The sequence below is a fragment of the Dioscorea cayenensis genome, chromosome 11 (assembly GCF_009730915.1).
Source record: "Dioscorea cayenensis subsp. rotundata cultivar TDr96_F1 chromosome 11, TDr96_F1_v2_PseudoChromosome.rev07_lg8_w22 25.fasta, whole genome shotgun sequence".
In the NCBI taxonomy this organism is placed as follows: domain Eukaryota; kingdom Viridiplantae; phylum Streptophyta; class Magnoliopsida; order Dioscoreales; family Dioscoreaceae; genus Dioscorea; species Dioscorea cayenensis.
Window position 1 is genome coordinate 4350370 of NC_052481.1, and position 26405 is coordinate 4376774.

At 39.7% G+C, this 26405-nt stretch overlaps 3 protein-coding genes across 3 annotated transcripts; all 3 read right to left on the minus strand.

Annotated features, from left to right (window-relative positions):
- Positions 1-17030: 17030 nt before the first annotated feature.
- On the minus strand, positions 17031-18506 carry LOC120272428 (senescence-specific cysteine protease SAG39-like). Its single transcript, XM_039279253.1, has 2 exons — positions 17893-18506; positions 17031-17815 (listed from the first exon to the last, which is right to left on the minus strand). Exons 1-2 carry the CDS (start codon positions 18389-18391, stop codon positions 17226-17228), a joined length of 1089 nt encoding a protein of 362 aa, XP_039135187.1. The 5' UTR covers positions 18392-18506; the 3' UTR covers positions 17031-17225.
- A 167-nt stretch (positions 18507-18673) lies between these two features.
- On the minus strand, positions 18674-21715 carry LOC120272429 (uncharacterized protein At1g32220, chloroplastic-like). Its single transcript, XM_039279254.1, has 7 exons — positions 21513-21715; positions 20937-21030; positions 20780-20868; positions 20580-20635; positions 20342-20488; positions 19238-19363; positions 18674-19156 (listed from the first exon to the last, which is right to left on the minus strand). Exons 1-7 carry the CDS (start codon positions 21626-21628, stop codon positions 18876-18878), a joined length of 909 nt encoding a protein of 302 aa, XP_039135188.1. The 5' UTR covers positions 21629-21715; the 3' UTR covers positions 18674-18875.
- A 582-nt stretch (positions 21716-22297) lies between these two features.
- Positions 22298-23523, minus strand: LOC120271537 (uncharacterized protein At1g32220, chloroplastic-like). The gene is made up of 4 exons (XM_039278228.1): positions 23505-23523; positions 23350-23448; positions 22670-22793; positions 22298-22580 (listed from the first exon to the last, which is right to left on the minus strand). The coding sequence occupies exons 1-4, from the start codon at positions 23521-23523 to the stop codon at positions 22298-22300; spliced, it is 525 nt and encodes a 174-aa protein (XP_039134162.1).
- Positions 23524-26405: the final 2882 nt, after the last annotated feature.

Consider the following 26405-nt stretch of genomic DNA (forward strand, 5'->3'; position numbering starts at 1 on the left):
CCAAAGGATGGCGGTGATGATGAATAACCAGGTACCAAATGTTATCCAAACTAATGTTGGTTCTGGTGGGGAGGTAACTCAATACAGGAGAGGCCCTGAGAAGTACGATTAGAGGCGATGGAAGACAGGAATGCTCACCGAGATTCTAGAATTCCATGGACGCCTACAACCAGAGGAGTTCCTCGATTGGTTGGTGATTGTGGAGGAGATCTTGGAGTTCAAAGGCGTGCCAAAAGATAAGCGCGTGTCTTTAGTGGCTGCCAGGCCTCAGAACAGAGACACTGCATGGTGGAAGCAACTGAAGCTAACTCAAAACCGGCTGGGAAAGCCAAAGATCTGTACCTGGGAGAAGATGAAGAAGCATCTATGCGCGCAATTCCTTCCTTATAACTTTCAGAGGCTGATGTATCAAAGGCTGCAAAACTTGAGGCAAGGTACCAAGTCAGTGGATGATTACACCAAGGAGTTTTACCAACTTGTGGCCTGAAACGAGATTCAAAAGACGGAGGATCAGTTGGTGGCGCGTTATATTGAAGGATTGAGGATGTAGGTTCATGATATTGTTAACATGTTTAATCCTGTTTCTATGTCTGCAGCACATCATAGGGCTCTATAGGTGGAGAAGCAAGGGAGGTGTAATCCTAGTATTTCTGGGATGCATAGCAGCGGTGGTAGCAACAGCAATTCCCCTAGTGGTGTGAGTCATACTGAAGGAAGAAGCAGCCGAGTGCCTATCCAGTCTAGAAAAACGATCAGTAGTATGTTTTAGTGTTTTGGTTGTGGAGAATCGGGACATAGGCTATCTGAATGCAAGAAGTTCGCCAGCAAGAAGGTCCTCCTTGTTGAAGGAGCCAAGTTTGAGGAGGAGAATGCAGAAGTGGCGGTAGAAGAGCAACCCGATGATGAGGAGATTGTCAGAGGAGACATGGGTACTGTGTTGGTTGTTAGGCGATCTTGCCTAAAGACACGGGCCGCTGAGGAAGATAGGTTGAAAACGAATATCTTCCAGTCCACCTGTACCATCTAGGGCAAGGTATGTCGCTTTGTGATTGACACAGGAAGTTGCGAGAATATTATGCCTGCGACAGTCATTCAAAAGTTGGGGATCGCGACCGAGGAGCATCCTAGGCCTTACAAGCTCGCATGGCTCAAGAAAGGAGGCGAGGTGACTGTGTCTTAGCGTGCTTTGATCTCCTTCTCTATTTGATCAAAGTACAAAGACACAATTTGGTGTGATGTGGTCACTATGGATGCGTGTCATCTACTATTCGGGTGGCCGTGGTAATACAATTGGGGCATTGTGCACCATGGAAGAACCAACACGTACAATTTTACCAAGGATGGAGTCAAGATTGTGTTACTACCTGGCAGGGACACCACCCTCGCAAGCCTAGCTATTAACAGTACCAATCTACTAACCTTGGAAAGGTTCGAGGAGGAGATACTAAAGTCAGATATGGCTTTCACACTGATAGGGAAGGGAGTTACAGTGGAGGAAGCCATTTCAGAGATTGCAAAGCCAATTGTGGAAGAGTTCAAGGATGTGTTCCCTGAAGACCTACCTGATGAGCTGCCAACATTGTGTGATATCCAACATCAAATTGACTTGGAGCCCGGCGCAGCTTTTCCAAATTAACCCACTATCTAATGAGTCCTATAGAACATGAAGAGCTGCGACGACAAGTAGAAGTGCTGCTAGCGAAAGGGCATATTCAGAAGAGTTTAAGCCCTTGTACGGTTCCAGCCCTTTTAACACCGAAGAAGAATGGTTCCTAGAGGATGTGCGTGGACAGCCGAGCCATCAACAAGATTACGGTCAGGTATAGATTCCTTATTCCCTGTCTCGATGACTTACTTGACCAACTGAGTGGGGCTGCCATATTTACCAAGCTGGATTTGAAGAGCGGGTATCACCAGATTCGAATGAGACCTGGTGATGAGTGGAAGACGGCATTCAAGACACATGAAGGGCTCTATGAATGGCTCGTGATGCCCTTCGGGTTATCTAATGCTCCTAGCACGTTCATGCAAGTGATGAACTAGGTTTTGAAGCTATTTATTGGCAAATGTGTTGTTGTATATTTTGATGATATTTTAATTTATAGTGCTAAACCCAAAGACCATCTGGAGCACTTGTGGGAAGTCCTTGAAGTTTTTCGTAGGGAAAGGTTCTTTGCCACAGTGAAGAAGTGCATATTTATGATATTCCAGAGTGTCATTCCTTGGCTATGTGATTTCTAGGGAAGGCCTACAAGTGGATGAATCTAAGGTGGAAGTAGTAGAGCATTGGCCGTGACCCACCACCATAACAGAGGTTCTTAGTTTTCATGGGTTGGCATCATTTTATAGACGATTCATTCCACATTTTAATAGTAGCATGGCCCTATTGACGGACTTCATGAAGGGTTGGAGATTTCTATTGACTGAGGAGGCGGAGAAAGCATTCGAGATGATCAAATTGTGCCTTTCCTCGGCCCCAATCTTGGTATTACCAGACTTCCACCAACCCTTCAAATTACACTCGGATGCCTCCAAGGTAGAGTTGGAGTAGTCTTGAGCCAGAACAGCAGGCCCATCGCCTATTTCAGCGAGACATTGTCGAGTGCCAGGACACGGTATAGCACGTATGATGTGGAGTTCTATGCCGTCGTGTAGGCTATTAGGCATTGGGGCCATTACCTTTTTCACAAGGAGTTTACTTGTATATCGACCATGAGGCGCTAAAGCATTTACATCAGCAGGATAAGGTGCCAGCACGGCATACTTCATGGGTGGCCTATTTGGAGTGCTTTACTTTCGTGGTGAAACACAAATCTGGGGTGACAAATAAAGTGGCTGACGTACGGAGCAGGAGGAAAGCCCTTTTGACTAGAATGCATGTTGAGGTACCTGGATTTGACTCTTTCAGTAACTTACTTGCTTTTGCCCCCTATTTTTTTGATATTTTGGCTAGCATTGAAAGAGGGGAGGAGACTGAATTCTTGATCCATGAGGGGTTCTTGTTCAAGGGCAATCAGCTGTGCATCCCTGATTGTAGTTTGTGGCCCTTGATCATTAAAGAACTCTATAGGTAGGGTCATGTCAGGCGGGACAGAACCTTGCAATTGGTTCAAGCCTCCTACTTCTGACCAACTATTCGTAAGGAGGTAGAATGATTTGTGCAGAGGTGTCGGATCTGCCAAGTGTTCAAGGGCACAACCACTATTGTAGGGTTATACATGCCACTTTTGATTCCTTCTCGATCTTGGATAGATGTCAACATGGACTTTGTAATGGGGTTACCCCGAACACATCGAGGTAATGATTTCATCTTTGTAGTTGTTAACCATTTCTCTAAAATGGTTCATTTCATCCCTTGCAAGAAGACCACAGATGAGGTGAACGTGGCTCAGCTATTCTTCTGCGAGGTATATCGTTTGCATGGTCTTCCTATGTCCATTTTTTTTTTATAGGGACACTCGATTCTTGAGTCATTTTCTGGCAAAGTTTGTGGAAGATGGTGAACACCAAGTTAAATTTCATCAGTACCTACCACCCTTAGACATATGGCTAGACGGAAGTCGTCAACAAATCCTTGGGAAACTTGTTGAGATGTCTAGTTGGGAGCATGTGAAGAGTTGGGACCAGAAATTATGCCAGGTAGAATTTGCTCATAATCATGCAGTAAACCACAGCACGGGTTTCAGTCCCTTTCAAGTGGTGTACTCTTCTTTTCTTAGGGGTCCTCTAGACCTACTCCCAGTACCAAGCATGACCAGACTACATGGGAAGGCAGAAGACTTTGTGAGCGGATTGCAGGGAATCCACAAAACAGTTCAGGACAATTTGGAACATGCTGCGGGAAAAGACAAGGAAGATGCAGATAAAAGGCGTGGGCATGTGGAATTCGAAGTTGGTGATCATGTGTGGGACATCCTGACAAAAGAAATTTTCTCAGTGGGAGAGTACAACAAGCTGTCTGCAAAGAAGATTGGGCTGGTGGAAATCATCGAGAAGATCAACCCCAACGCCTACCGACTTAGGCTCCCAAGTCATGTTCGTACAGCTAACATGTTTAATGTCAAGCACTTGGTGCCTTACTGTGGTGATTCCTCAGATGATGATAATTCGGGAGCGAATTCTGTTCAACCAGGGGGGAATGATGCGGGCGGGATTGATGAACTAGCTTGCGCCTACATGGACAAGTGGGACGTGATGACCTAGGCAGTGTCATTTTGATAATTTTACTAAATGGTTAATTTTGGTGATCAGAGGGCCTATTAGATGAAAAATGGGTCAACGAACACAAGTCCTGCGCAAGCTCATGAGTCACACCATTTTTTGTCCAAATTCCATCATCTGGGACTCGAAATCAGCAATTTTTTTGGTTTAAGGAAAGATTTCCCGCATCCATATCTTAGGCTATAAATCTCTGATTGAGGCGCCGTTTTTGGTCTTTGCTTTGTTTAGTTTTGATTTTTAATTCTATGATATTGATTGAGAATTTTCTATTTTTGGAAAATTTTCAATTTGTTTCCCTTTTATGTTTTTTTATGGTTTTCTTGTTGGTCTATTTAATTGTAAGCTTTCGGGCTAGGATCAGTAGTTTTGGATGAAGTAAAACTCAGTTGTTCTTGTTTTTTTCTTCTAAATTCCTGGGCATTCTTAGACTAAACATGATTTAGATTTTTACTTTGTTGTTGACTTGGGAATTCTCTGACTAAACAAGTCTTCAACCTTATCCCACTGCGTCACATGGTAAGCATGTGGAGTACTCATCTAATGGCCAAGCGATCTAAATGCTAATTTGATAGATTCATTGGGATCAGATATGAAGCATATTCCCTCTTATGGTGTTATACTTGAACGTAAGTGCTGCAAGAAGAAAGTCCATGCAACCAGCGTTTCTCCTTCCACGATTACAAAGCCAATCGGTATGATATTTTTATTACCGTCTTATGCAACCGCCAACAGTAAAGTACCTTTGTATTTGCCATAAATATGTGTGACATCTATCAGGACGACTGGTTTGTAATATTTGAAAGCCTCCACACATGCAGGGAAGCTCCAGAAAACTCTTTCAAAGATGTGAGTATCATGTACCATGTAAGGTCCCTCGTATGCCGGCTGGGTCTCAAGATCAACTATTATCCCATGAATGAACTGTTGAAATGCTGATAGCCATCTTGGTAATTCGTTGTAGGACTCCTCCTAATTGCCAAATGCTGCTTTAACCACTTTTTGCTTAGCTGTCCATACTTTTCTAGATGTCGGTGTGTATCTGTATGGGTTCTTGATCTCCACTATTAAAACTAATACATTGATGCAGCTTGACTACTGTTTGACTAGTGCTTGTGTTTGCTAACAGATCATGTTTGAATCCAGCTTATAATGATCCTGGGAGATCATTGCTAATGCGCATGTTTGAGACCCAGTGTACTTTATAATTTCTCGAAGCTATCTCCGATTGTTGTAGCATACGCAAACCCACAAATTACATCCTTTGCCATATGACTTGCATTTACCTGAGTACCGAGTCAAATCATACTCAATGACTTTGTATTCCACAGAATTCAGTGAGTAGTAATGCTTAATTCCGATCACAGCATCATCTTTGCTTCGAAATCACATGCATACATGCAGATCTCTCCATTTGTCGTTGTTTCGCTTAATGTATCGGCGTACAATAAAGGGTAGTATGTAAATACTTGAGCGGGCGTTGCTTCCAAATCAAGGGTCCGCATATGTACTCGATGCTCTATTGGTGTCATCGTGAAATTTTGGCCGGGCATAGGGACATTTTTGAAATTGCGGTCTTCTAAGTGAATGTTATCAATGCTTGCTTCACTATCCTTCCCAAACCTATCACCATCATCATCATCATCATCATCATCATCATCATCGTCTCCACTAGATAACTAGTACCGACCGAATTTGGTTTTATGAGTATTATGAAAAGAACTCTTTCCATCTTCTGGATGTTGTGAATTAGTGAAATCAATATTGGGTGGTGGATCATTCTGTGCTCTCCACTCCGTAGAGAGAGTTTCGAGGTTCATTAACTTAGCATGGTGATAAAATCTTCTCCGGTCCCATGTTGCATTGAACTTGGTCATCTATGGCAGTTTGTTGTTGGGAAGTTGCAAAGCTAAACTCCAAGTATAATTCTATAATGCCAATATCGGGATTTTTTTTTTTATCAGTCGAACATTATTGTTTTTAATTTGGTTCATTCTCATTGATAAATTTTTGGCCTTATATAGAGCCTTACACCTCACTCTTATAAAAACAACCCTAGACTATTTCATAGTTACCTATTTGCCCATAGGCCCCTGAAAAACTTGAAAATATATAAACATATAATAAATCTCAACAAACATCATCCGAACATCTCGGTCATCACGCAATTTGAATGATCGATAACAAATCTTGCCGAATTTTGAAGAAATTATGAGCCGGTTATTGATACGTTAAACTTTTTGGTTATCCGCAGTCTTAATGTTTTTTTTCAATGGATCATTTTAAGTTTTCATAGGAGATGGCATCTTTGACATAAAAATATGATTGATCCTCCTACGAAAATATAGTTGTGTCTTCATTTGAAGTAATTAAACCATTGTAGTAAAACAAAACAAGTGAAGTCTCTGCCATTATTGAAGACAAGAAGAAAAAGTAAGGTGAATGAGTTGAAAAATTATAAATAGTGTGCGAGAGTGAAAATGAGCTACTAAGGTTGGTTTATATAAGGAGTTCGAATTTTAACTATTTTCATTTATGATCATTGCAGGTTTGGCCATCATAATTAATAACCGGTGCAGGTTTGACCATCCTATTTTTTACTAATTACTGACTGGTGCAAGTTTGACCGTCTTACTATGTGCTAAAGACTTGTGTAGGTTTGACTGTCCTACTTTGTATTAATTACTGACCGGTGCAAGTTTGATCATCCTAATTTGTGCTAAGTACTGACTGATGCAGGTTTGACTATCCTACTTTGTACTAATTACTGATTGATGCAAGTTTGACAGTTCTACTTTGTGTAAAGTACTGACCGGTACATGTTTGACCATCCTACTTTGTGTTAAGTATTGATTAATGCAGGTTTGACCATCCTATTTTGTACTAATTATTGACCGATGCAGGTTTGACCGTCCTACTTTGTGCTAAGTACTGTCATACTTTGTACTAATTATTAACTGGTGCGGGTTTGATCGTCTTACATTGTACTAATTAATGACCGATGCGGGATTCATTATTCTATTTTATACTAATTACTGACCGGTGCAAGTTAGACCATTCGGCTGATGCAGGTTTGATCATCCTAGTTCGTAATAATCACCGATCAATGCAGGTTGGACTGACAAACTTCATAATATTTCTTACCGGTGTAGATTTGACCATTCTATTTTCTAATATTTTTGAGATTTGTATTTTTTTTAAAAAAATAAAACATAAAAAAAATATAATTGGACTATTATTTTCTACTATAAATTTTTTAAAAAAATAACAAATTCTTAACGGCAGGCATGCCTGGCTTCCGTTAAGAATTTTTTTTCAAAAAAAAGAGGAAACTGGGAGAGAATTTCCTATTTTCAATTTTTTTTATTAAAAAAATTTTAAAAAAAATGAAAGGAGAGAAGCTCTCCTGTTTTCTCCTGTTTTTTTAATAAAATTAAAAATAGAAAACGGAAGAGTTTCTCCAGTTATTTTTTTAAAAAAAAACAGAAAAGGGTTGAAAATGGGGAAAGCATCCCGCCCGCGTTTTGGTAAATAATCCGCAAAATGCGTAAATTCATAAATATTTTTTTTACAATATTTTAAAAAAAAGGCTCTACAATTGCGGAATATATTTAAAAAGAACAATGGAAGGAGGTGGTTCACATCATCACCTATTCATCTTGCTTTTCTTTCAATAATTTTTTATTTATTCATAGCACTAAAACAAGAGAAGTAAACAAGAAAACAAGACAAACTTACACCATGAATTACGTGGAGTTACATAAACACAATCACATTAACATGCTGTAGCTTTACATATATGTTGGATCAAAGGCTAGATACCACCAGAACTAACTTTTCTATTACTTATCTTTTTGTTTAAAAAACAACAGCCTCATAATATTACAAAGTAAATGAGCCACACAAGTCCCCTGACTCAAACGCCACGATCCAACTTTGTCGCGTCATCCCACGACCAGGTATACTATGTCCTAAACTCACGCGCGCACACACACACACACAACAACTTCAACATGAATTCGCATGTCATTAGCCTGCATGTAGACCATGTAATACGGGTCACAACTCCACTACAACACTATGCAAATGTTAACATTCAAATCTAAAGTGGAAACTAACAAAAAAAACTCTAGATTAATTTTAACAAATCACCTCCTTAATCTAATTGTTATACATCCTTCACGCCAAGTTTCTGTCGCATCTTAAGAAACTTGACTCGCCCAAGGGCCTTGGTCAGCATATCTGCACGTTGCTTCTCTAAACTAATCTGTTCCGCTTCCATTTTTCCTACCTCCACACATTCTCGAATAAAATGATACTTCATATCAATATGTTTGCTCCTCTCATGATGCACCGGATTCTTGCACAATGATATAGCTGACTTGTTATCAATTCTCAGTTCAAATCTCTCCACTTCCTTCTTCAGCAAGTCTACCATCAAACGTTCAAGCCATATGCCCTGGCATGCGGCGGTCATCGCTGCTATATATTCCGCCTTGCAAGATGAGAGTGCCACTATTTTTTGCTTCTGTGACAGCCATGTAATTATGCTTGAACCAAAGAAGAAAATGGTACCAGTTGTGCTTTTACAATCATCAACATCACTCGCTAAATCACTATCACAGTAGCCAACTAACTTTGGCTCTAGGTTGCCCATCTTTTCATAATAACAACTAAAGTTTAAAGTGCCACTAACATACCTAAATATATGTTTAACAGCAGCCAAGTGTTGAGTTATGGGGGACTTCATCAACCTGCTTACAATCCCGACGGCATAAGAAATTAATGTCTAGCCTTGTGTTTACTAAGTACCGCAAACTTCCTACAATGCTCTGGTACATAGTTGCATCTTCAGCAAGGTCTTCACTCTTCTTGCTTAGTTTCAGTCGGTTCTCCATGGGTGTTTGCCAAGGATTACAGCCTTTCATACCTGATTGCTCAAGAATCTTTGCTGCATATCCAGCTTGGCACAAAGACACTCCATGGGCTGATTGTTTGACTTCAATCCCCAAGTAGTAGCTATGTTGTCCAAGATCACTCATGCTGAAATGTTTATTCATTTGATCCTTTAACTCAACAATGTCACCCACGATTGAACATGTGATAATTAAGTCATCAACATACACTCCCACCAACAATACCAAGCTAGCCATGATGCTCCTTCTTATACACTGCATGTTTAAGTGGACTCCTCTCAAAACTAAGTGAAATGAGACTCTTGTCCAACTTGTAATTCCATGCTCAGGGCGCTTGCCGTAGACCATAGAGTGCCTTCTTTAGCTTCAACACTGATTGTGGTCTTTTGTTATCAACAAACCCTAAAGGTTGCGATGCATACACTTCTTCACTTAACTCTCCATTTAAGAATGCGGACATGACATTCATGTGATGCACCTCCCAACTATCATGAGCTTCCATAGCAATGAGCAACCTCAAAGTTTCGAGCTGAGCCACGAGCACAAAAACTTCCTCAAAGTCAACTCCCTGTCTTTGTGCATAGCCTTTAGCGACGAGCTGAGCTTTGGTTTTCACCACATTGCCTTTAGAGTCTTTCTTTACCTTAAAACCCAACTTGAGCCCAATTGATTTTTGACCTATAGGCAATTAAACTAGCTCCCAAGTCTTGTTCTCTTGGATGGAGTTTGTTTCTTCCTCCATGGCTTTCTCCCAGCACTTCTCCTTCAAGGCCTCTTCATGATTCACAAGTTCCTTAGTTCCTTAGTTTGCAGGAAGCACAATCCGAAGTACTCAACTTATGCATGTAGGTGGTGTCGTAGAGGTTCCTCACTGTGCGGTAGCATTGTTGCACATCATTTGAGCATCATGACTCTTTGCTCGATGGTGATGTCCACTCTACGGCCACCGGAGTTACCGTTGAAGATGCTGGCGTTGTCGGCATTATCACCGACGAAGTCATCACTTGTGACATGACATCACTTGACGCTTCATCATGATCCTGTGTTTGTGTTGTCAAATCTTTAGCTTCGTTCTTGTTTTGAACTCTGTGGCCTGTGATAGGAGTAGTGGCAAACTCCACCGTGAATATTCCACTAATCTTATTCACTTCATCTCCTGTTGCACTGTTCCAACTCCGCTCCCTTCCTTTATCAAAGACCATGTCACAACTCACCATCAGCTTTATATGCTCTAGTTATAGAACTAGTAGGATTTCGAACTGGGATCATAACCTATAAACACCACAGTAATGCTTTTGTCTTCATGTTTCTTGAGGTATGGAGTTGCAACCTTAATGTGGGTGACACATCCGAATACACATAGATGATGCACCTTACGTTTCCTTCGGTACCATGCTTCGTATGGAGTCTTGGCTTCTACGCTTTGTGTTGGTGCTCGGTTCAGGAGGTAGACTACCGTCAATATTGCTTCACCCCAAAACCTCTCGGGCACCTTCTTGTTCTTAAGCAAGCTCCTTGCCGTCCCAATGATTACTTGATTTCGTTATTCCATCACACCATTTTGTAGCGGGGAGTAAGGTGAGGAGAGAAACGCTTCACTCCTTGCTCTTTGCAGTACGTGTTGAATTCTCGTGACACGAACTCACCTCCACGGTCCATTCACAGGGCCTTCAGCTTGCTTTTTACCTCCACTTATACTCTTATACTGATCTTCTTGAAAAACTCCAATGCTTCATCTTTGCTTTTAATCAAGGCCACCCACATGAAACATGAGTAATCATCAACAACTAGTAGAAAATACCTATTACCCGCAGGTGTTGTAGTTCTGATTGGACCACACAAGTCTGCATGTACTAGCTCTAAAGGTTTTTTATCTCGATATGTGGACATGTGTGGGAATGGACTGCAGTGTTGCTTACCCGCCAAATATGCCTCAGAGATCTGCTCTGGATGCTTGATGTGTGGTAGACCTTCAACCATCTATATCTGAGATAGGTTCTCAGTGCACGGAAATTGATATATCCATACCGGGCATGCTAAAGCCACTCTTTATCTTCATACTTTGTCAAAGACAAATTGGATGTGTGCGGTTTAAACTGAGGACATATAGTCGGTTCCATGACTTCTTGACTATGCTCAGTGAGTTCTTCTCTTGATCGTAAATGCTCAGGCTGCAATCTTTTAGCCTTATCTTGCACCCAGATTCATCAAGCTGACCTAGACTGGCTATATTACCACGGAGACAAAGAATGCAGTACACGCCACTCAATACCTTGTGTTCTCCCGATAACCCTTTAAGAAGAACTAATCCACGCCCATGTATCTCCCCCACAGAGCCATCACCAAACTTGACTTAGCCCATTACAGACATGTCCATATTAGTGAACACATCTACACAGCCGGTCATGTGATTGCTAGCCCCTGTGTCTAAATACCGCAACTTTCTGCAACACTTTTCGTCGGCTCCAAGGTTGGGATTGACGTTGTCCTCTTTGAGCATCACAACCTCATCCCTGTGCTTCTTGGTCTTCGACATTTTACATGTCTAAATCATTAATAAGGAAGGCTCATCATCTCTGCTCTTCTCTGCAAAGTGACCACATCTTACCCACCATCGTGGTGAGTTTCTATGAGAACTCCATGATGGTTTCAGAGTTCCCCATATCTATCCTGTCGAATTGCCTCTTCAGTACTTGTACTCGAGCCTTCTTGACATGATCATCTCCGACTCACATCTCCTTGAGTGTATCCCATGCCTCCTTGGTTGCTTCCTTCTTCGAAATGGCCATCATCACAGCATCTGACACCGCCTAGGATATTGCAGCTAGGGCACCTTGGTCTTTTTCTTCTTCAACCACTCCATTGCCCTCGATCGCCTCCTTCCCCCCCCCCTACGGCCCACAGACCATAGTTGGTGTCGGTCAACATCGGATACAAAATCAACAACCACCTCTTGCCAGTACCTTGTCAGACATTGAGGACTCGACAACAACACCGCTCATTGGAGTCCTTAGTGATGGTATCTCCATTTCCTTTGTAACCTGTGCTTTGGTACTCGATCGTCTCATCTCCATGGATTTCCTCCAGTTGAGCTCAACAGATATTCGATTAATTATAGGATGAACTTCGTGCATAATTTATTTGAGTATAAACCTCATCCATCCATGGAACGCAAACAATCTAGTCATTCAACTCCATTTCGGAAACAAGACTAGGAATCACCTCCAAACCCTTCATTGTTTACTATGAACCTGAACACTCCTGCTTCAGCAATGCATGATTCAGACAAATCATCTGATGGCGATCCACTAGTTGAGTAAGCATGAAAACCTAGGCCACAGTGACTGCTTGACAGAGATATCCATCCATCTCTATGTTTTACTGAGAGGTGATAGCATAGACGGTAGACTAGGCTTTTGTATTAGATGTTGTTTTTCTTTATTATGTGTGCAAAATGTTGTCTACTTTTTTTTTTTGCTTAGTATTCAATGTTGTGTATTTATTTTTGTTTTTTTGCATTTATTTTTTCTTCATATGCTTAAACAAAGATTTTAATGATAAATCATTGCATGTTATTAATATTTGGAAAGTTTACATCATAAAACATTACAACAAAGAAGACATTTAGAGTACATTACGACCGACTACTTAGACCAACCGCCAATGCTGGGACAATTTCACCAACTATGTCCTTCATTGCGACATAAATCACAATGTTTTGGCTACACACCTTCCCTAATACCCATCTCTTTGTGAATTCTTGTAGATTTTGGTCATCCTTTCATCGGTCTTCTCATAGTAACATCAGGACGTAGACGTGAACCATTATAAGGGTTCTAATATCCTCCATTTAATACTAGCTCGAACTCTTTACGATATACACATTAAAAATTTTCTAAAGCCTATACACATTGTCAACATATTCCTCCTGATGTAGACAAATATGCAAGCATGTTGTAAGGACATGGTGACATGGAAAATATAGCATCCGGAAAGAACCATAGCTGCACCAATGAGATCTTAGATTGATGTGATAACTCCCAGCTATACCCCCATATTGTGGGGGTGACATCTCATCCACCATGAAAGACTTCTCTTCAGGGTCAAATTAACGAACGTAAATGCTGGATGCTGCTTGTTGATTCTCTTGGATTGTCTTCACTAGTGATTCTAATAAGATAAGGTCTGATGCGATTTGAGCTTGAGCCTGTACACCTTTCCTCACAAATGAATTAGCAAGTCAGAAGTACGTTGACTTAACCATAGCTGTTATGGGAAGGTTTCTTGTCCCCTTAAGCACTGAATTAACACACTCTGTGAGGTTGGTTATCATGTGGCCATACCTTCGCCCTTCTTTATGGAAGGCTTGAGCCCATTTCTCCTGTGGTATGTTATCCAACCATCTCGTCACCTCTACATCGTTGTCCCGCAGTAACCTGTACTAGTAGTTAAAATCTTGAATGATTTTTGAATAACCTACAACAATCAACCTATAAAGTTAAGATAATTACAACAATTAACAACAATGTAAGAGTTAGATTTAAAAAAAAAATTTAAACTTGTAACTTGCCAATATTAACAACTATCCATTGCATTGCTTTGTTTTTAAAACTGCGTATGAGATTGGCCGAGATATATTTGATGCAGTAAATATGGTAAGCACGCAGAGCACTCATCTGACGGCCAAGCGGTCTAAACACTATTTAATAGATTTATGGGGATCGACTGGAACATAAGTTGCGTAAGAAGAAAGTCCATGCAACCAGCGTTTCTCCTTCCACAATGGCAAAGCCAATTGGCATGATATTTTTAGTACTATCTTGTGCGATCGCCAACAGTAGAGTACCTTTGTATTTTTTTTAAAAATATGTGTGCCATTTATCTGAACGACTAGTTTGTAATATTTGAAAGCTTACTCACATGCGAGCATCACATACCATGTAAGGTCCCTAGTATCCCAGCTGGATCTCAAGATCATCTATTGTCCCAAGAGCAAACTGTTGTAACGCTAATAGCGATTTTGGTAATTCATTCTAGGACCCCTCCCAATTGCTGACTGTTGCTTCAACCACTTTTTGCTTAGCTGTCCATACATTTCCAATATGTTGGGTGTGTGTCCATAACGGTTCTTGATCTCCACTATTAAAACCAATGTAATACATTAATGGTTGACTATTGTTGGACTAGTGTTTGTGTTTGCCGACAAACCATGTTTGACTCCAGCTTATAATGATCCTGGGAAATCATTGCTAATGCGCACGTGTGAGACCTAGTGTACTTTGTAATTTTCCAAAACTGTCTCTGATTGCTGTAGGATGCGCGAACCCTCCAATTGCATCCTTCGCCATATTACTTGCATTTACTTGAGTACTGAGTTGGATCGGACTTGATGACTTTGTATTCCACCGAATTCAGTGAGTAGTAATGCTTAATTGCGGTCACAGCATCATCTTTGCTTCGAAATCACATGCCTACATGTAGATTTCCATTTGTCGTTGCTCAGCTTACTGTATTGGCGTACAATGAAGGATACTCTTGGGATTCTTGTGCGATATTGCTTCCAAATCAAGTGTCCGCATATGTGCTCGAGGCTCTATTATTGTCATCTTAAAATTATGGCCGGGTATAGGGATGTCTTTGAAATTACGGTCTTCTAAGTGAATGTCATCAACACTTGCTTCACTGTCCTCCCCAAAGCTATCACCGTCGTCATCATCATCTTCTCCACTAGATCGCCCGTACTGACCAAATTCGGTTTCACTGGGTGATGGATCATGAATTAATGAAATCAATATTGGGTGGTGGATCATCCAGTGCCCTTCACTCTGGAGAGAGCCTTTCAGATTCATTAACTTAGCATGGTAATGAAATACTCCCCCGTCCCATGTTGCGTTGAACTTGGTTATCTGTAGCGGTTTATTGTCGGGAAGTTGCAACGCTAAACTCCATGTATAATTCAATAATGCCAATATCAAGATTTTTTTGTGGCAGTCGAACATCATCCGAACATCTCGGTCATTGCGTAATTTGAATGACCGATAACAAATTTTACCGGATCCTGAAGAAATTAGGAACCGGCATTTGATAATTGAAACTCTTTGGTTGTCCTCTATCTTAATGCTTTCTTCTATGGATCTCTTTCAGTTTTCATAAGAGATGTCATCTTCGACATAAAAATATGATTGATCCTCTGACGAAAATATAATCATGTCTTCACTTGCAGTAATTGAACCATTGTAGTAAACCAAAACAAGTGAAGTCTCTACCATTGTTGAAGACAAAAAGAAGAAGGGTGAGTGAGTTGAAAGAGAGTAAATATTGTGCAAAGGTGAAAATGGGCTACTAAGGTTGGTTTATATAAAGAGTTCGAATTTTGACTATTTTCACTTATAATCATTACATGTTTGACAGTCCTAAGGGGCCGTTTGTTTCGCGGTAATGTAGAAAGATTACCACGTGTTACGTGGTAATCTGAAAATATTACCACGTTTGGCATTACACCGGTGGTAATGTGGATAGTAATATCACATTACTAACTTATAAATATTACCAAGAAAGTGGTAATCCTATTACCACCAAATTTGGTGTCTATTTTGAATTACCATGGTAATCTTATAATTTTTTATATTTTAACAAATTGATTACCATGACAACCAAACACGGTAATGAACTATTCCCGGTAATAAGAGTTCCCAACCAAACATGGTTATATTAAACTATCGCAATATTCCCAACCATATAACATTTCCACTCATATTACTATGGTAATCTCGTTACGTGGTAATATGTTATTACCACGAACCAAACGGCCCCTAATTACTGACAGGTGCGGGTTTGACTGTCCTACTTTGTACTAATTACTAACCGGTGTAGGTTTGACCGTCCTACTTTGTGCTGAGTACTAACCAATACAGGTTTAACAATCCTACTTTGTGCTTAGTACAAACCGATGCAAGTTTGACCGTCTTATTTTGTACTAATTACTAACAGGTCTAGGTTTGACCGTCTGACTTTGTGTTATGTACTGACCGATGCAGATTTGACCGTTCTATGTTGTGCTAAGTAATGACCGGTGCAGGTTTAGCCATCATACTTTATACTAAGTACTGACTGGTGCAGGTTTAACCATCCTACGCTGTACTAATTACTGACTGGTGCAGGTTTAATCATTCTACTTTATACTAATTACTGACCTGTGCAGGTTTGATTGTTCTAATTTATACTAATTACTGACCGGTGCAAGTTAGATCATCTGACATATGCTGGTTTGGTCGTCCTACTTCGTAATAATTACTGACCGGTGTAGGTTGAACTGACCAAACTAATAATAATTTATGACTGGTGTAAGTTTGACCATCCTATTTTCTAATATTTTTTAGATTTATATTTAAAAAAAGAAAACGTAAAAATATATAACTGGAATATTATTTTCTAATATAAATTTAAAAAAATTTTACAAATTCTTAACAGCATGCATGCTTGGATGCCGTTAAGATTAAAAAAAAACGGAAAATGGGAGAGAATCTCTTGTTTTCTAATTTTTTTATTAAAAAAATAAAAAATCATGAAAACGGCAGAAGCTCTCCCATTTTAATTTTTTTTAATAAAAATAAAAATAGGAAACGAAGAATTTCTCCCGTTTTCTATTTTTTAAAAAAGAAAGGTTGAAAACAGGAAAAATTCAGTGCACAATTTGCTAAATAATCCACAAAATACATAATTTTATAAATATATATTTTTTTATAATATTTTTTTTTAAAAAAAAAAAAGCCTCTACAATTGCGGAATATACTTTTAAAAAAATAACAATGAAAAGAAGTGGTTCTTATCATCATCTGTTCACCTTACTTTTCTTTCAATAATTTTTCATTTATTCATAGCACTAAAACAAGAGAATTAAATAAGAAAACAAGACAAACTTACACTGAGATTTACATTGAGTTACATAGACACAATCACATTAACATGCTGCAGCTTTACATATATATACACAACAAAGGATAATAACAACAATTCACATAATGAATGCTTGATTGAAACAAGCACAAATAATAACACAAATAAAGACATAATATTACATTTAATTCAATTTCATGCAGTAGGATAGGAAGCTTGCATGGCAATGCCACAAAGACCTTCAGCAGCATCAACATCACGTTCCATCCTTATATACCCCTTTTCTCCCCATGATTTCCCCCATGAGTTCTTCACCAGCCAATACTTTGTTCCATCACTTGTTTTCCCATAACCAATCAAAGTCACACCATGGTCCAAATCCGTGCCGCATTCTCCGGTGAAAACACCGCTGGAGTAATGTTGGAAGTCATCTTCACCGGCATCAATGGCCACTGACACCGGCTGCTTGATAACTGTCTTTAACAATGATGACTCGCTGTTAGCTGGCACGTCTTCGAAGCTACTGATGCTGGCCGCATGAGATGATTCCTTGTTGGTGTTGCATGTGCCATCAGCTGCTTTGTAAGGGTAGTTTGATTCAGTAGTGAGTCCACCGTTGTTGATGATGAATTGGAATGCATCATCCATTAGTCCACCATTGCATCCTTCATCCTCATCGGTGTCACAGTCAACGAGTTCTTGCTCGGACAATGAGACCAGCTTCCCTGTTCTGATCTTGGTGATCCCTTCCATCGCAGCCACGGCAGAGAATGCCCAGCAACATCCTGTTTCATTCATTTGAATATTAAACAATCTATCTGAATTAACCATAAGATGTATATATATTCATGTGTATACATACCACATTGTCCTTGATCTTTGATTGGAGTAACAGCACCTTTGGTTCTCCAATCAACAGAAGCAGGGGCAGCAGTAACATTCTCGTATCTGAAGGACCCTGTGGCTTTCCTAGCACTTATTGTAATCTTCGAAGGCCTAAAACCAGTATGAGTGGCTTTAAACTCCTGGTTGGTTAAGTCTGTGAACTGGTTGATACCAAGCTTGTATTTTCGATCTCCTGCGTTGTTCACAGACTCAATGTACTCCACATTGTTCTTGAATATCTTGAACCGGTGCGCTTTCTCAGCCGCATCCTTGTAGACTCGGTTGTACTTTGCCATCCACTGCTCGTGCCTGACTGACATCGGTACATCGGTTATTGCTCTAGAGATTGCCCCAGAGACTGAAACTGCAAAGATGAACAAGGCAAGCCATAAGAATTGGTTAGAAGCCATTGCAATTGTGATTCTGGTATACAAAAAATTGGGAGTTCTTCGGTGTTTATATACAGAGCTGCACATATTCTTCTGCGTGCCGTGGAGTTTTGAATTGGCATGAACGAATTGTTTAATGAATGGCAATCAGCAATCAGACAAATATTGATATCATCGTAACCTGGAAGGACTTTCGAAAGAGATGTTCCTGTCTTTTATCATTTGATTTAGGTTTACCAACCCATGCAATGTTTTCAATTGAAGAAACATGCACGTCCTTCATAGTCTGATATCAGTTTGTTCCACAATTTCGAAAGCCCTCGTCTTTATTATTTGATTTAGGTTCACCAACCCATGCAACATTTTCAATTGAAGAAACATGCACATCCTTCGTAATGATATCAGTTTGTTGCACAAATTGTTGATTCGACAACAGATATGTACAATGCAAGATTCATATATAATCAGCTAATTCACTTGCATCTGTCAAAAGCTCATCTTTGATAAATCATCAGGCTTTGCATCTGGTTCCTGACCGAATAGTATAAATCATTTGGATGACACCTTAGAATTATGTCCTCACTTTTGCGGCAGCTTCCTTGATCTGCTCAATTGTGAAGACACCAAAGACATCATCATCGATGACTGCATTTACAACCGCGTATGCTACATCATCAACGCTTACAGGTGGTGCCAAAAGAAGATCGGAAGCAGGGAGTGAACTCAAGGGCTTTGTGAAGTTCTCAATGGCAGCTAGGAACCTTTCCAATGGTTCTCCGATTAAATCTAATGGGATCTCGAAACCATCTACTTTTCTTTTGCCATATATGAAACCTGGCCTTAGCACGACTCCTGCCACAGTAAAACAAGAATGTCGGTGAAGTACACAAAACTGAGATTTAATGTAGGAAAGGATAGTTACGGTTAAAATACCTGAACTCGGATATTTTGTGAGGACCTCCGACTCTGCCTTGCGCTTTCCAATGAAGTAACCAGTAGAAAGTAGGAATGACGGAAGATTGTAGTCATGCACAGATATCAAAATGAACTTCGGAACTCCTACATGAAACAGAGCGTTAAACATGAGATTCATCTTTTACATTCATCAATTGATGCTGATGTACATCAAGCAAACTGAATATTCATCTAGATCAAACATAAAATATGATCTAATGGTGTCATCAAAATAGGTTTATGATAATCAATTTAACAAATTCATATTCATAGATCTGCAAGAATTGTAATTGCGAAATTAAAAGTTAGTTTTATGATTTGTAATGATATGAACTTGTCTTGAGCCGTCTTTGGAAAGAATGAAAAACAAGTAACTCTGGACCATGAACCTATGGATGATACTGTTGATGACAATAACAACAAGTCATCAGTCCCAACTATTTAGGGTTACATAAATCCTTTCTTTCCACGTTGCTCTATCAAAGGCTAAAAGATTAGATAAACCAAGCTCAAGCATGTTAATAATAGGTTTCACTCCCAGTCTATTTCGGATACTCTGTTTTATCATATTTAACTTAACACGGTCAACTTCTAAAGTGTTTCTCTACATCTCCAATTTTAAGTAAACAATTTCCCAGCATTCATCAACTAAAAACACATCAGCAGCAAACAACGTACACTAGGTATATGATCTTGAATATTTATAACCAATTCATCTATAATTAAAGTAAACAGGTAAGACTTGATGCTTAACCTTGACGTAAACCTATCATGAACAGATCTTTCTTCCTATCAGTATCCTTCACCATCAACTGTCTTAATATATAAATTGCTTTTATAGTTGACCTTCTAGGCACAAAACCAAACTAAACCAAACTGATTTAAAAAAAAAAACACTTGTTTCACATCTCCACCTTTACTCAATTTTACCCTCCCAAAATTGCAAAGAGTAATTGAACAAAGATTAAGATGTCAAACAAGTGTTTCTTTCCCATAGTCTCTCAACCATGAAGCTTATAGACCATGTGCTAAATATTCAGAACTGTCATATTGTACAGGAAATCATATTAAGGGAATTTTTACCATAGTCTTTTGCAGCATTAACTGCTAAAATATTGGCCTCGCCATTTATCCTCTTCATCTGCTCCTCATTTCCAAATCCACCAAGAGTTGAAACAACTGCCGTGGCCCCAACCAATACCTCATCCCATCTAGCATAGAAAACATCACCTACATTGAACAAATAACTACTTTAAACAAATTGAATAACATAATATGAGAAACAAGGCATATCGAGCTAATATGAGAAACAAGAAGATACCTTCTACCCAAGTGACTTGATCAACCCAAGAATCTGAGTAAGAAGGCCTTCCTGACCTGTAACACCGAAAAGAAATATCTTATGTAAGAATACGAGGAAACTCGTGCTTTAGAATTTTCAAGCAAAACTAATGAACCAGAGTGATGATCATCTTCGGGAAATGGACATATGCAGGACATGTAGATGACATCAATGTTCACCTGCTTAGGCTGACAACCTCGATGCCTTTAGACACTGCAGCCTTGCATATAGCAGTTCCAACAAATCCATTGCCTCCCAAAACCACAATCTAGATCAAACATGATATTATGAGATTTTGTACAAGTTTAATCTAAAAGTTTAAGATAAAAGCCATACTTTTTCAGTTTTGACATCAGCTACAACATCTATCGGCACAGACGAAGAATCCTCATTAATACCTGATGCAGTATAGCTGCACCTGACACTAATTCTGTAAAGAAGTAACATTAGTGATGCTATCAAGATCGAAGATTGTTATGAATTATTAAAGTATTTAGTCCAAAAATCAATTAAATCATCAAAAGATCATTCATTTAAACAGAAAAAACTATCAACACTACTTCTCCATGCTACATTTCAAAATCACAAACATGAAACATTACAAATAGGAATTCCTTGTACTCAAGCTATATATTCTAATCTTCTATTTAGAAAAGCAGTTTATCTGATTGAAATTAAAAACTAAGTTGCAAGGCTATAAATTGATTAATCATTCTTCTTAAAATTCAACCCCTAAAACCAGCATCTAAATCAATTTACACCTAGAAAAACTACAATTGAACAAATACAAGCCGGAAGCATTAAAAAAAGCTTCAATTTTTATCCATCTCACCAAGAAAGGAGCTACCAAAGTGCCACCTTATCAAGCAAAATAAGAACAGGAACTGGTCCTAAAGATTAAATTTTGCTGACCTTCTGGGGAAGCGAGAGAGTGGAGAGGGAGCTTGGCGGCACGCCGTAGTAACAAGCGCTGGCTTCTTGAGAGCAGAGGCTAAAGGAGACAAGGACCGGAGAGAGACCACCGACATCTCCGGAGAACGGCGGCGATGCAGGCGTGGGTGCGGCGCGTGGCAGACCAAGTGTTGGGTTGGGCTTGTGCTTGCTTCTCCACTTGAATCTTCTCTTCTTGATTGATCTAATGGCTAAAAATTAATACTATGATTTTTTTATTTAAAAAAATTAAAATCAAAATATATAAAGGACGATTATGATTCACTTAAAAAAATATAAATTATTTTTTATTAAAATATTGAAAAAAATAAAATTCCAACTCCTTTATTATATAAATAAATAAATAAATACGTAATTTATTCTTTTACAAGAATACATTTATTAAATATTTTTATTATTTTAAAAGAGTATCTGTTATCCTATAGGTGCGACACATGAAAGGAACGAGAGGTTGTAGTAGAGAAAAAAAAATAACTCTTATAAATATTTATTAAAAATTTTATATAATCATATAGCAAAATTAATTTGTATAATCTATCTGATTGTGACAAAACAAAGATCGAAATAAAATAATTGGAACTGACGATTTATAATTTTTTATAAAATATTTTTTTTGTTTGTACAGAAAATGACAAATTACAAAGATCGTAACATCATGAAAAGAAAACATCACAACTACTATATAATGGCGTCGATGTACATTGATGGTGATCAGGTATAAAACCTTTGGACAAGACACGCAAGAACTATGTCCTCTGTTTGGCAGCAGCTTCCTTGATCTGCTCGATTGTGTAGACACCAAAGAAATCATCGTCGATGACAGCATTTAAAACTGCAAATGCAACATCATCGACACTCACAAGTGGTGCCAAGAGAAGATCAGAAGCAGGGAGTGACCTCAAGGGACTTGCTGCAAAGTTCTTGGTAGATAACAACCTTTCTAATGGTTCTCCAATTAAATTTAACGGGATCTCAAACCCATCTATTTTTCTTTTGCCATATATGAAACCTGGCCTTAGCACAATTCCTGTTGTTGGAGTAAAACAAGAATGTTGTTGAAGTACGCAAAACTGTGATTTAATGTAAGTAAAGAATAATTGAAGTTAAAATATATACATGAACTTGGATACTTTGCGAGGACTTCCAACTCTACCTTGTGTTTTCTAGTGAAGTAACCAGAGGAAACTAGGAATGATGGAAGATTATAGTCATGCACAAAGATCAAAATGAACTTCGGAACTCCTACATGAAATGCAACGTAAAAACATTAGTTTCATCTCTTACATTCATCAGTAGATGCTAATGTACATCAAGCAAACTGAATATTCAGCCACTTCGAACATCATGTTCCACAATCTAATGATGTCATCAAAATGGGTTTATGACAATCAGTTTAAACAAATTCATATTCATGCATCTACAAGAATTCACAAAATTATGAGATATATAATTTTATGATTTGCAATAATATCAGAAAGAATGAAAAACAAGTATTTCTCAACCATGAACTTTTTTTTTTTTTACAAGAGGAACAGACAATCCAAAGGCCCTGATAAACCGTCAGGGGTGTGCACAAGCCTCGGTGGAGCAAGTGGGGACAGGGCCTGTGCACACATGGGCGCTGAGACCACCCGCACACAACCACTGCTCACATCTCCCAAAAATGTGCCCTCAGCCGAGAATCAAACTCTCACCACTCGGTGAAGAGCTCTATCAGTGATCCGTATACCAATAGACCATTTGGTCGTTGGCGAACCTTTTAGATCATGCTGTCATATCATAGCAAGGGAATTCTTACCATAGTCTTTTGCAGCATTAACTGTTAAAATATTAGCCTCGCCATTGATCTTCTTCATCTGCTCCTCATTTCCAAATTCACCAAGAGTTGAAACAACCGCTGCAGTATCAACCAAAAATAATCAGAAATATATAAAAGCATCAATTTTTAGCCACCAAAATAAGGCAGAAACATATAAAAGCATCAATCTTTAACTGTTAGGCAGTCATTCCAAAGCCTCACCCTCTTTCCCCCTTGCTATGGCGAGTGGGGGACAAACTTCCCATCCCCCAACCTCTCACCCTCCTCCTTCAACCTGGGCTCAAGTAGCTTCTTCTGGCACTCGATCCTATGATCCTTCACCACTTCACAACCCTCAGCTGCTCGAAAAGCTGAAGAATTCCTCTTCTTCCTTCGTTAAGCTTGATGCCGACTCCCTTTCCCGAGCTCATCAAAAGTTTCAGCATGCCCTCTTTGGTAAGTTCTTTGGGAAACCACCCCCATTTGACCAAGTGAGGAAATTTCTGATGGACAAATGGGCGATGGTTTGTGACCTCCAAATCTCAGACCTTCCTAATGGGGTTTTGCTAATCCGTTGTGCCGCTTTCAAAGACATGCAACGACTTCTCACTGAGGGGCCGTGGACTCTCAATGGATTAACCTTACAGCTAGCTCCTTGGAGGCCATTTTTTGAGCCGACATTCACGAAACTATCCACTGCCGCTGTTTGGGTTCAGCTGTATAACCTTCCTGTCGAGCTGTGGGACGGAGAATCTCTGGACACCATTACTTCTCACTTGGGTAATCTTTTGAAAGTTGATGAATTTACTCTGAAGTTAACTGGATCCAAATTTGCCAAGGTATGCATCGAAATCGACCTTTCAAAACCCCTTTGCCGTGGTTTTTGGGTTGGCGATGATACTCATAGGGTGTTCGTTGTGGTTCTACACGAAAGGCTGCCTACGTTCTACTATACTTGTGGGATCATAGGCCATGGTACCAACTCTTGTTCTCATGCAACAACAACCGGGGAGAATCGGACTTCTCCATCTCTCCATATTCCATGGGGATGGGTGGTAGGTTCAGTTCGGACCGAGGATGTTGTTGAGGGAATGGAGATGGATTCTAGTGCCAATAATCCCCAAGACGTTGTTAACTCTGTTGATTTCACACCGGACTCTAAATTTGGTTCTTGGATGTTAGTCTCCCGCCGGCGTGGTTGTACTCAGGGCCGAGGAGCTGGCCATCGCTCCGATTCGGTGCCTGTTGGCACTGTAGCCAAGGAGAACAGTGCTCCTTCTCTTCCCCGAGGAGTCCCATCCCGAGGTACATGGGTAGGAGCAAAAAGTCGTGATAGGGGGCGACTCTTTCTCTTCTCGGGCTTCCCATTTTCAATATTATAATGCTGATCAAGTTTCAATGGAGGATGATTTGACCCCTTGAGACCCAAACCCTGACATTTCAGCTCCCCTGCCTCCTCGAAATGTCAATCCCACCGTTCTATCTGACATAGAAGCCTCCCTCCCTATGCAAACCCAAGTTCCAAGTGAATATGGATAGTTAAAGACCTCTTCTCTCCCTGGCACTCCTCCTATTCCCAACGTTTCAAAAGTAACCTCATCTATGACCCATTATGGGTCTCCTCCACCTATCAATCATTCTTCGATCTTAAATACAATTAAGTTAGTCGCTTCCCCTTCAGAGAACCTCCACGCCATGGCTGTTGATCGCATCATCTCGGCCCTTGACGAGGAAAACCCGGAAGGAAGCGATCATGAGGATGAGGATTCGGATGATTCAGAAGATGCAATGTCTGATGATGATGAAGGTCCTGATGACTCTATGACACTTGTTCAGTACCAGGAAGAAGTTCGTAAAGAAACCTTGGCTCGTAAAAGCTCACACGTGATGGGTTCTTCCTTGAAGAAAGGAAGAATGGACATTGGGGATTATGGTTCTTGAATCTAGATCTATACGTCTTATGTCTACTCTGGTTTCATTTATTATGGAAGTCTTCTTTCTCGAATACTTTGTTTTTTCTCCTCTTATCTGTTATATGGCTAATCCGAAGATTATATGCTGGAATTGTAGGGGGATCTCCTCCAAAGAAACCTCAGATCGTGTTCTTTATTTGCTCAGGACTCATCGGCCTAAGATCATCTGTCTTGTTGAAACGAAAGCTAATGCAAATAGAACTGACCGTTTTTTCTCTAAAATTTCAAATAATTGGGAATGGGCTGCCTCACTTGCAAATGGATTCTCTGGAGGTATTATTGTCCTATGGGATAAGTCCTTAGGCCATGTTACCCCCATTATTGTCTCTCGTCGTGCTCTTCATCTTGTTATTTCTTCTAATAATTCTATCAATTGGGTTCTCTCTGTGATTTATAATTCTAATCGTATGATCTCTCAGCGTGCCCTTTGGTTGGAATTGTCCATAATGACTAATATTGGCCTTCCTTGGCTCCTTTTGGGCGATTTCAACTCCATTGTCAACAACTCCGAGCATCGTGGACGGTCTTATCATTATTACTCACATAAAGCAGCTACTTTTTCTGAATCTATAGATAGTAATAATCTTTTTTATTTAAATTTTTCAGGGTTTCGGTTTACCTGGTGCAATAATCAGGCAGGGACTTCCCGTCGCTGGCTCGTTTAGACCAATGTTTGGTTAATTCTGCTTGGTTTTCTATTTTCTCTGCTTACTCTTTAACTCACTTACCTCACATCTTTTCTGATCATGCTCCTCTTCTTCTTTCCATAACTCTTAATCCAATCCGAGGTAAACGTTTTTTTCGCTTTAATAATTTCTGGCTCGAGTACATTAGGTGTCATGATGCGGTTCGTGAAGCTTGCTCTATTTCCCCTCATGGAAACCCAATGCATGCTTTTGTCCATTTGTTATCTCGTATGCATTCTAAAATTGTTTCTTGGAGTGTTGCAGGTCTGACCCCTTTAGATAGAGCTATCAAGGAGACTGAATCTGCAATTAAACTCCTTGAAGAAGTTGAGGACTTTAACCATGAGTCCAATTCTTCTCTCTCGGAGTTTTATTCCAGGTTTGCTTCTCTTCAATT

Bases quoted from the DNA above. Each gene is read 5' to 3' on its own strand.
- LOC120271537 (XM_039278228.1), bottom strand. The intron at 22,794-23,349 runs GTAAGAATTCCC...CATTTCATGTAG, and splicing joins TAATGCTGCAAAAGACTATG to GAGTTCCGAAGTTCATTTTG. The intron at 22,581-22,669 runs ATGTATATATTT...TACTCCAACAAC, and splicing joins CTCGCAAAGTATCCAAGTTC to AGGAATTGTGCTAAGGCCAG.
- LOC120272428 (XM_039279253.1), bottom strand. From the start codon at position 18,391: ATGTGCAGCTCTGTATATAAACACCGAAGAACTCCCAATTTTTTGTAT. The intron at 17,816-17,892 runs GTATGTATACAC...TGAATGAAACAG, and splicing joins CAAAGATCAAGGACAATGTG to GATGTTGCTGGGCATTCTCT.
- LOC120272429 (XM_039279254.1), bottom strand. From the start codon at position 21,628: ATGTCGGTGGTCTCTCTCCGGTCCTTGTCTCCTTTAGCCTCTGCTCTC. The intron at 21,031-21,512 runs GTCAGCAAAATT...ACTTCTTTACAG, and splicing joins CTCTCTCGCTTCCCCAGAAG to AATTAGTGTCAGGTGCAGCT. The intron at 20,636-20,779 runs GTGAACATTGAT...TCGGTGTTACAG, and splicing joins GAGGTTGTCAGCCTAAGCAG to GTCAGGAAGGCCTTCTTACT.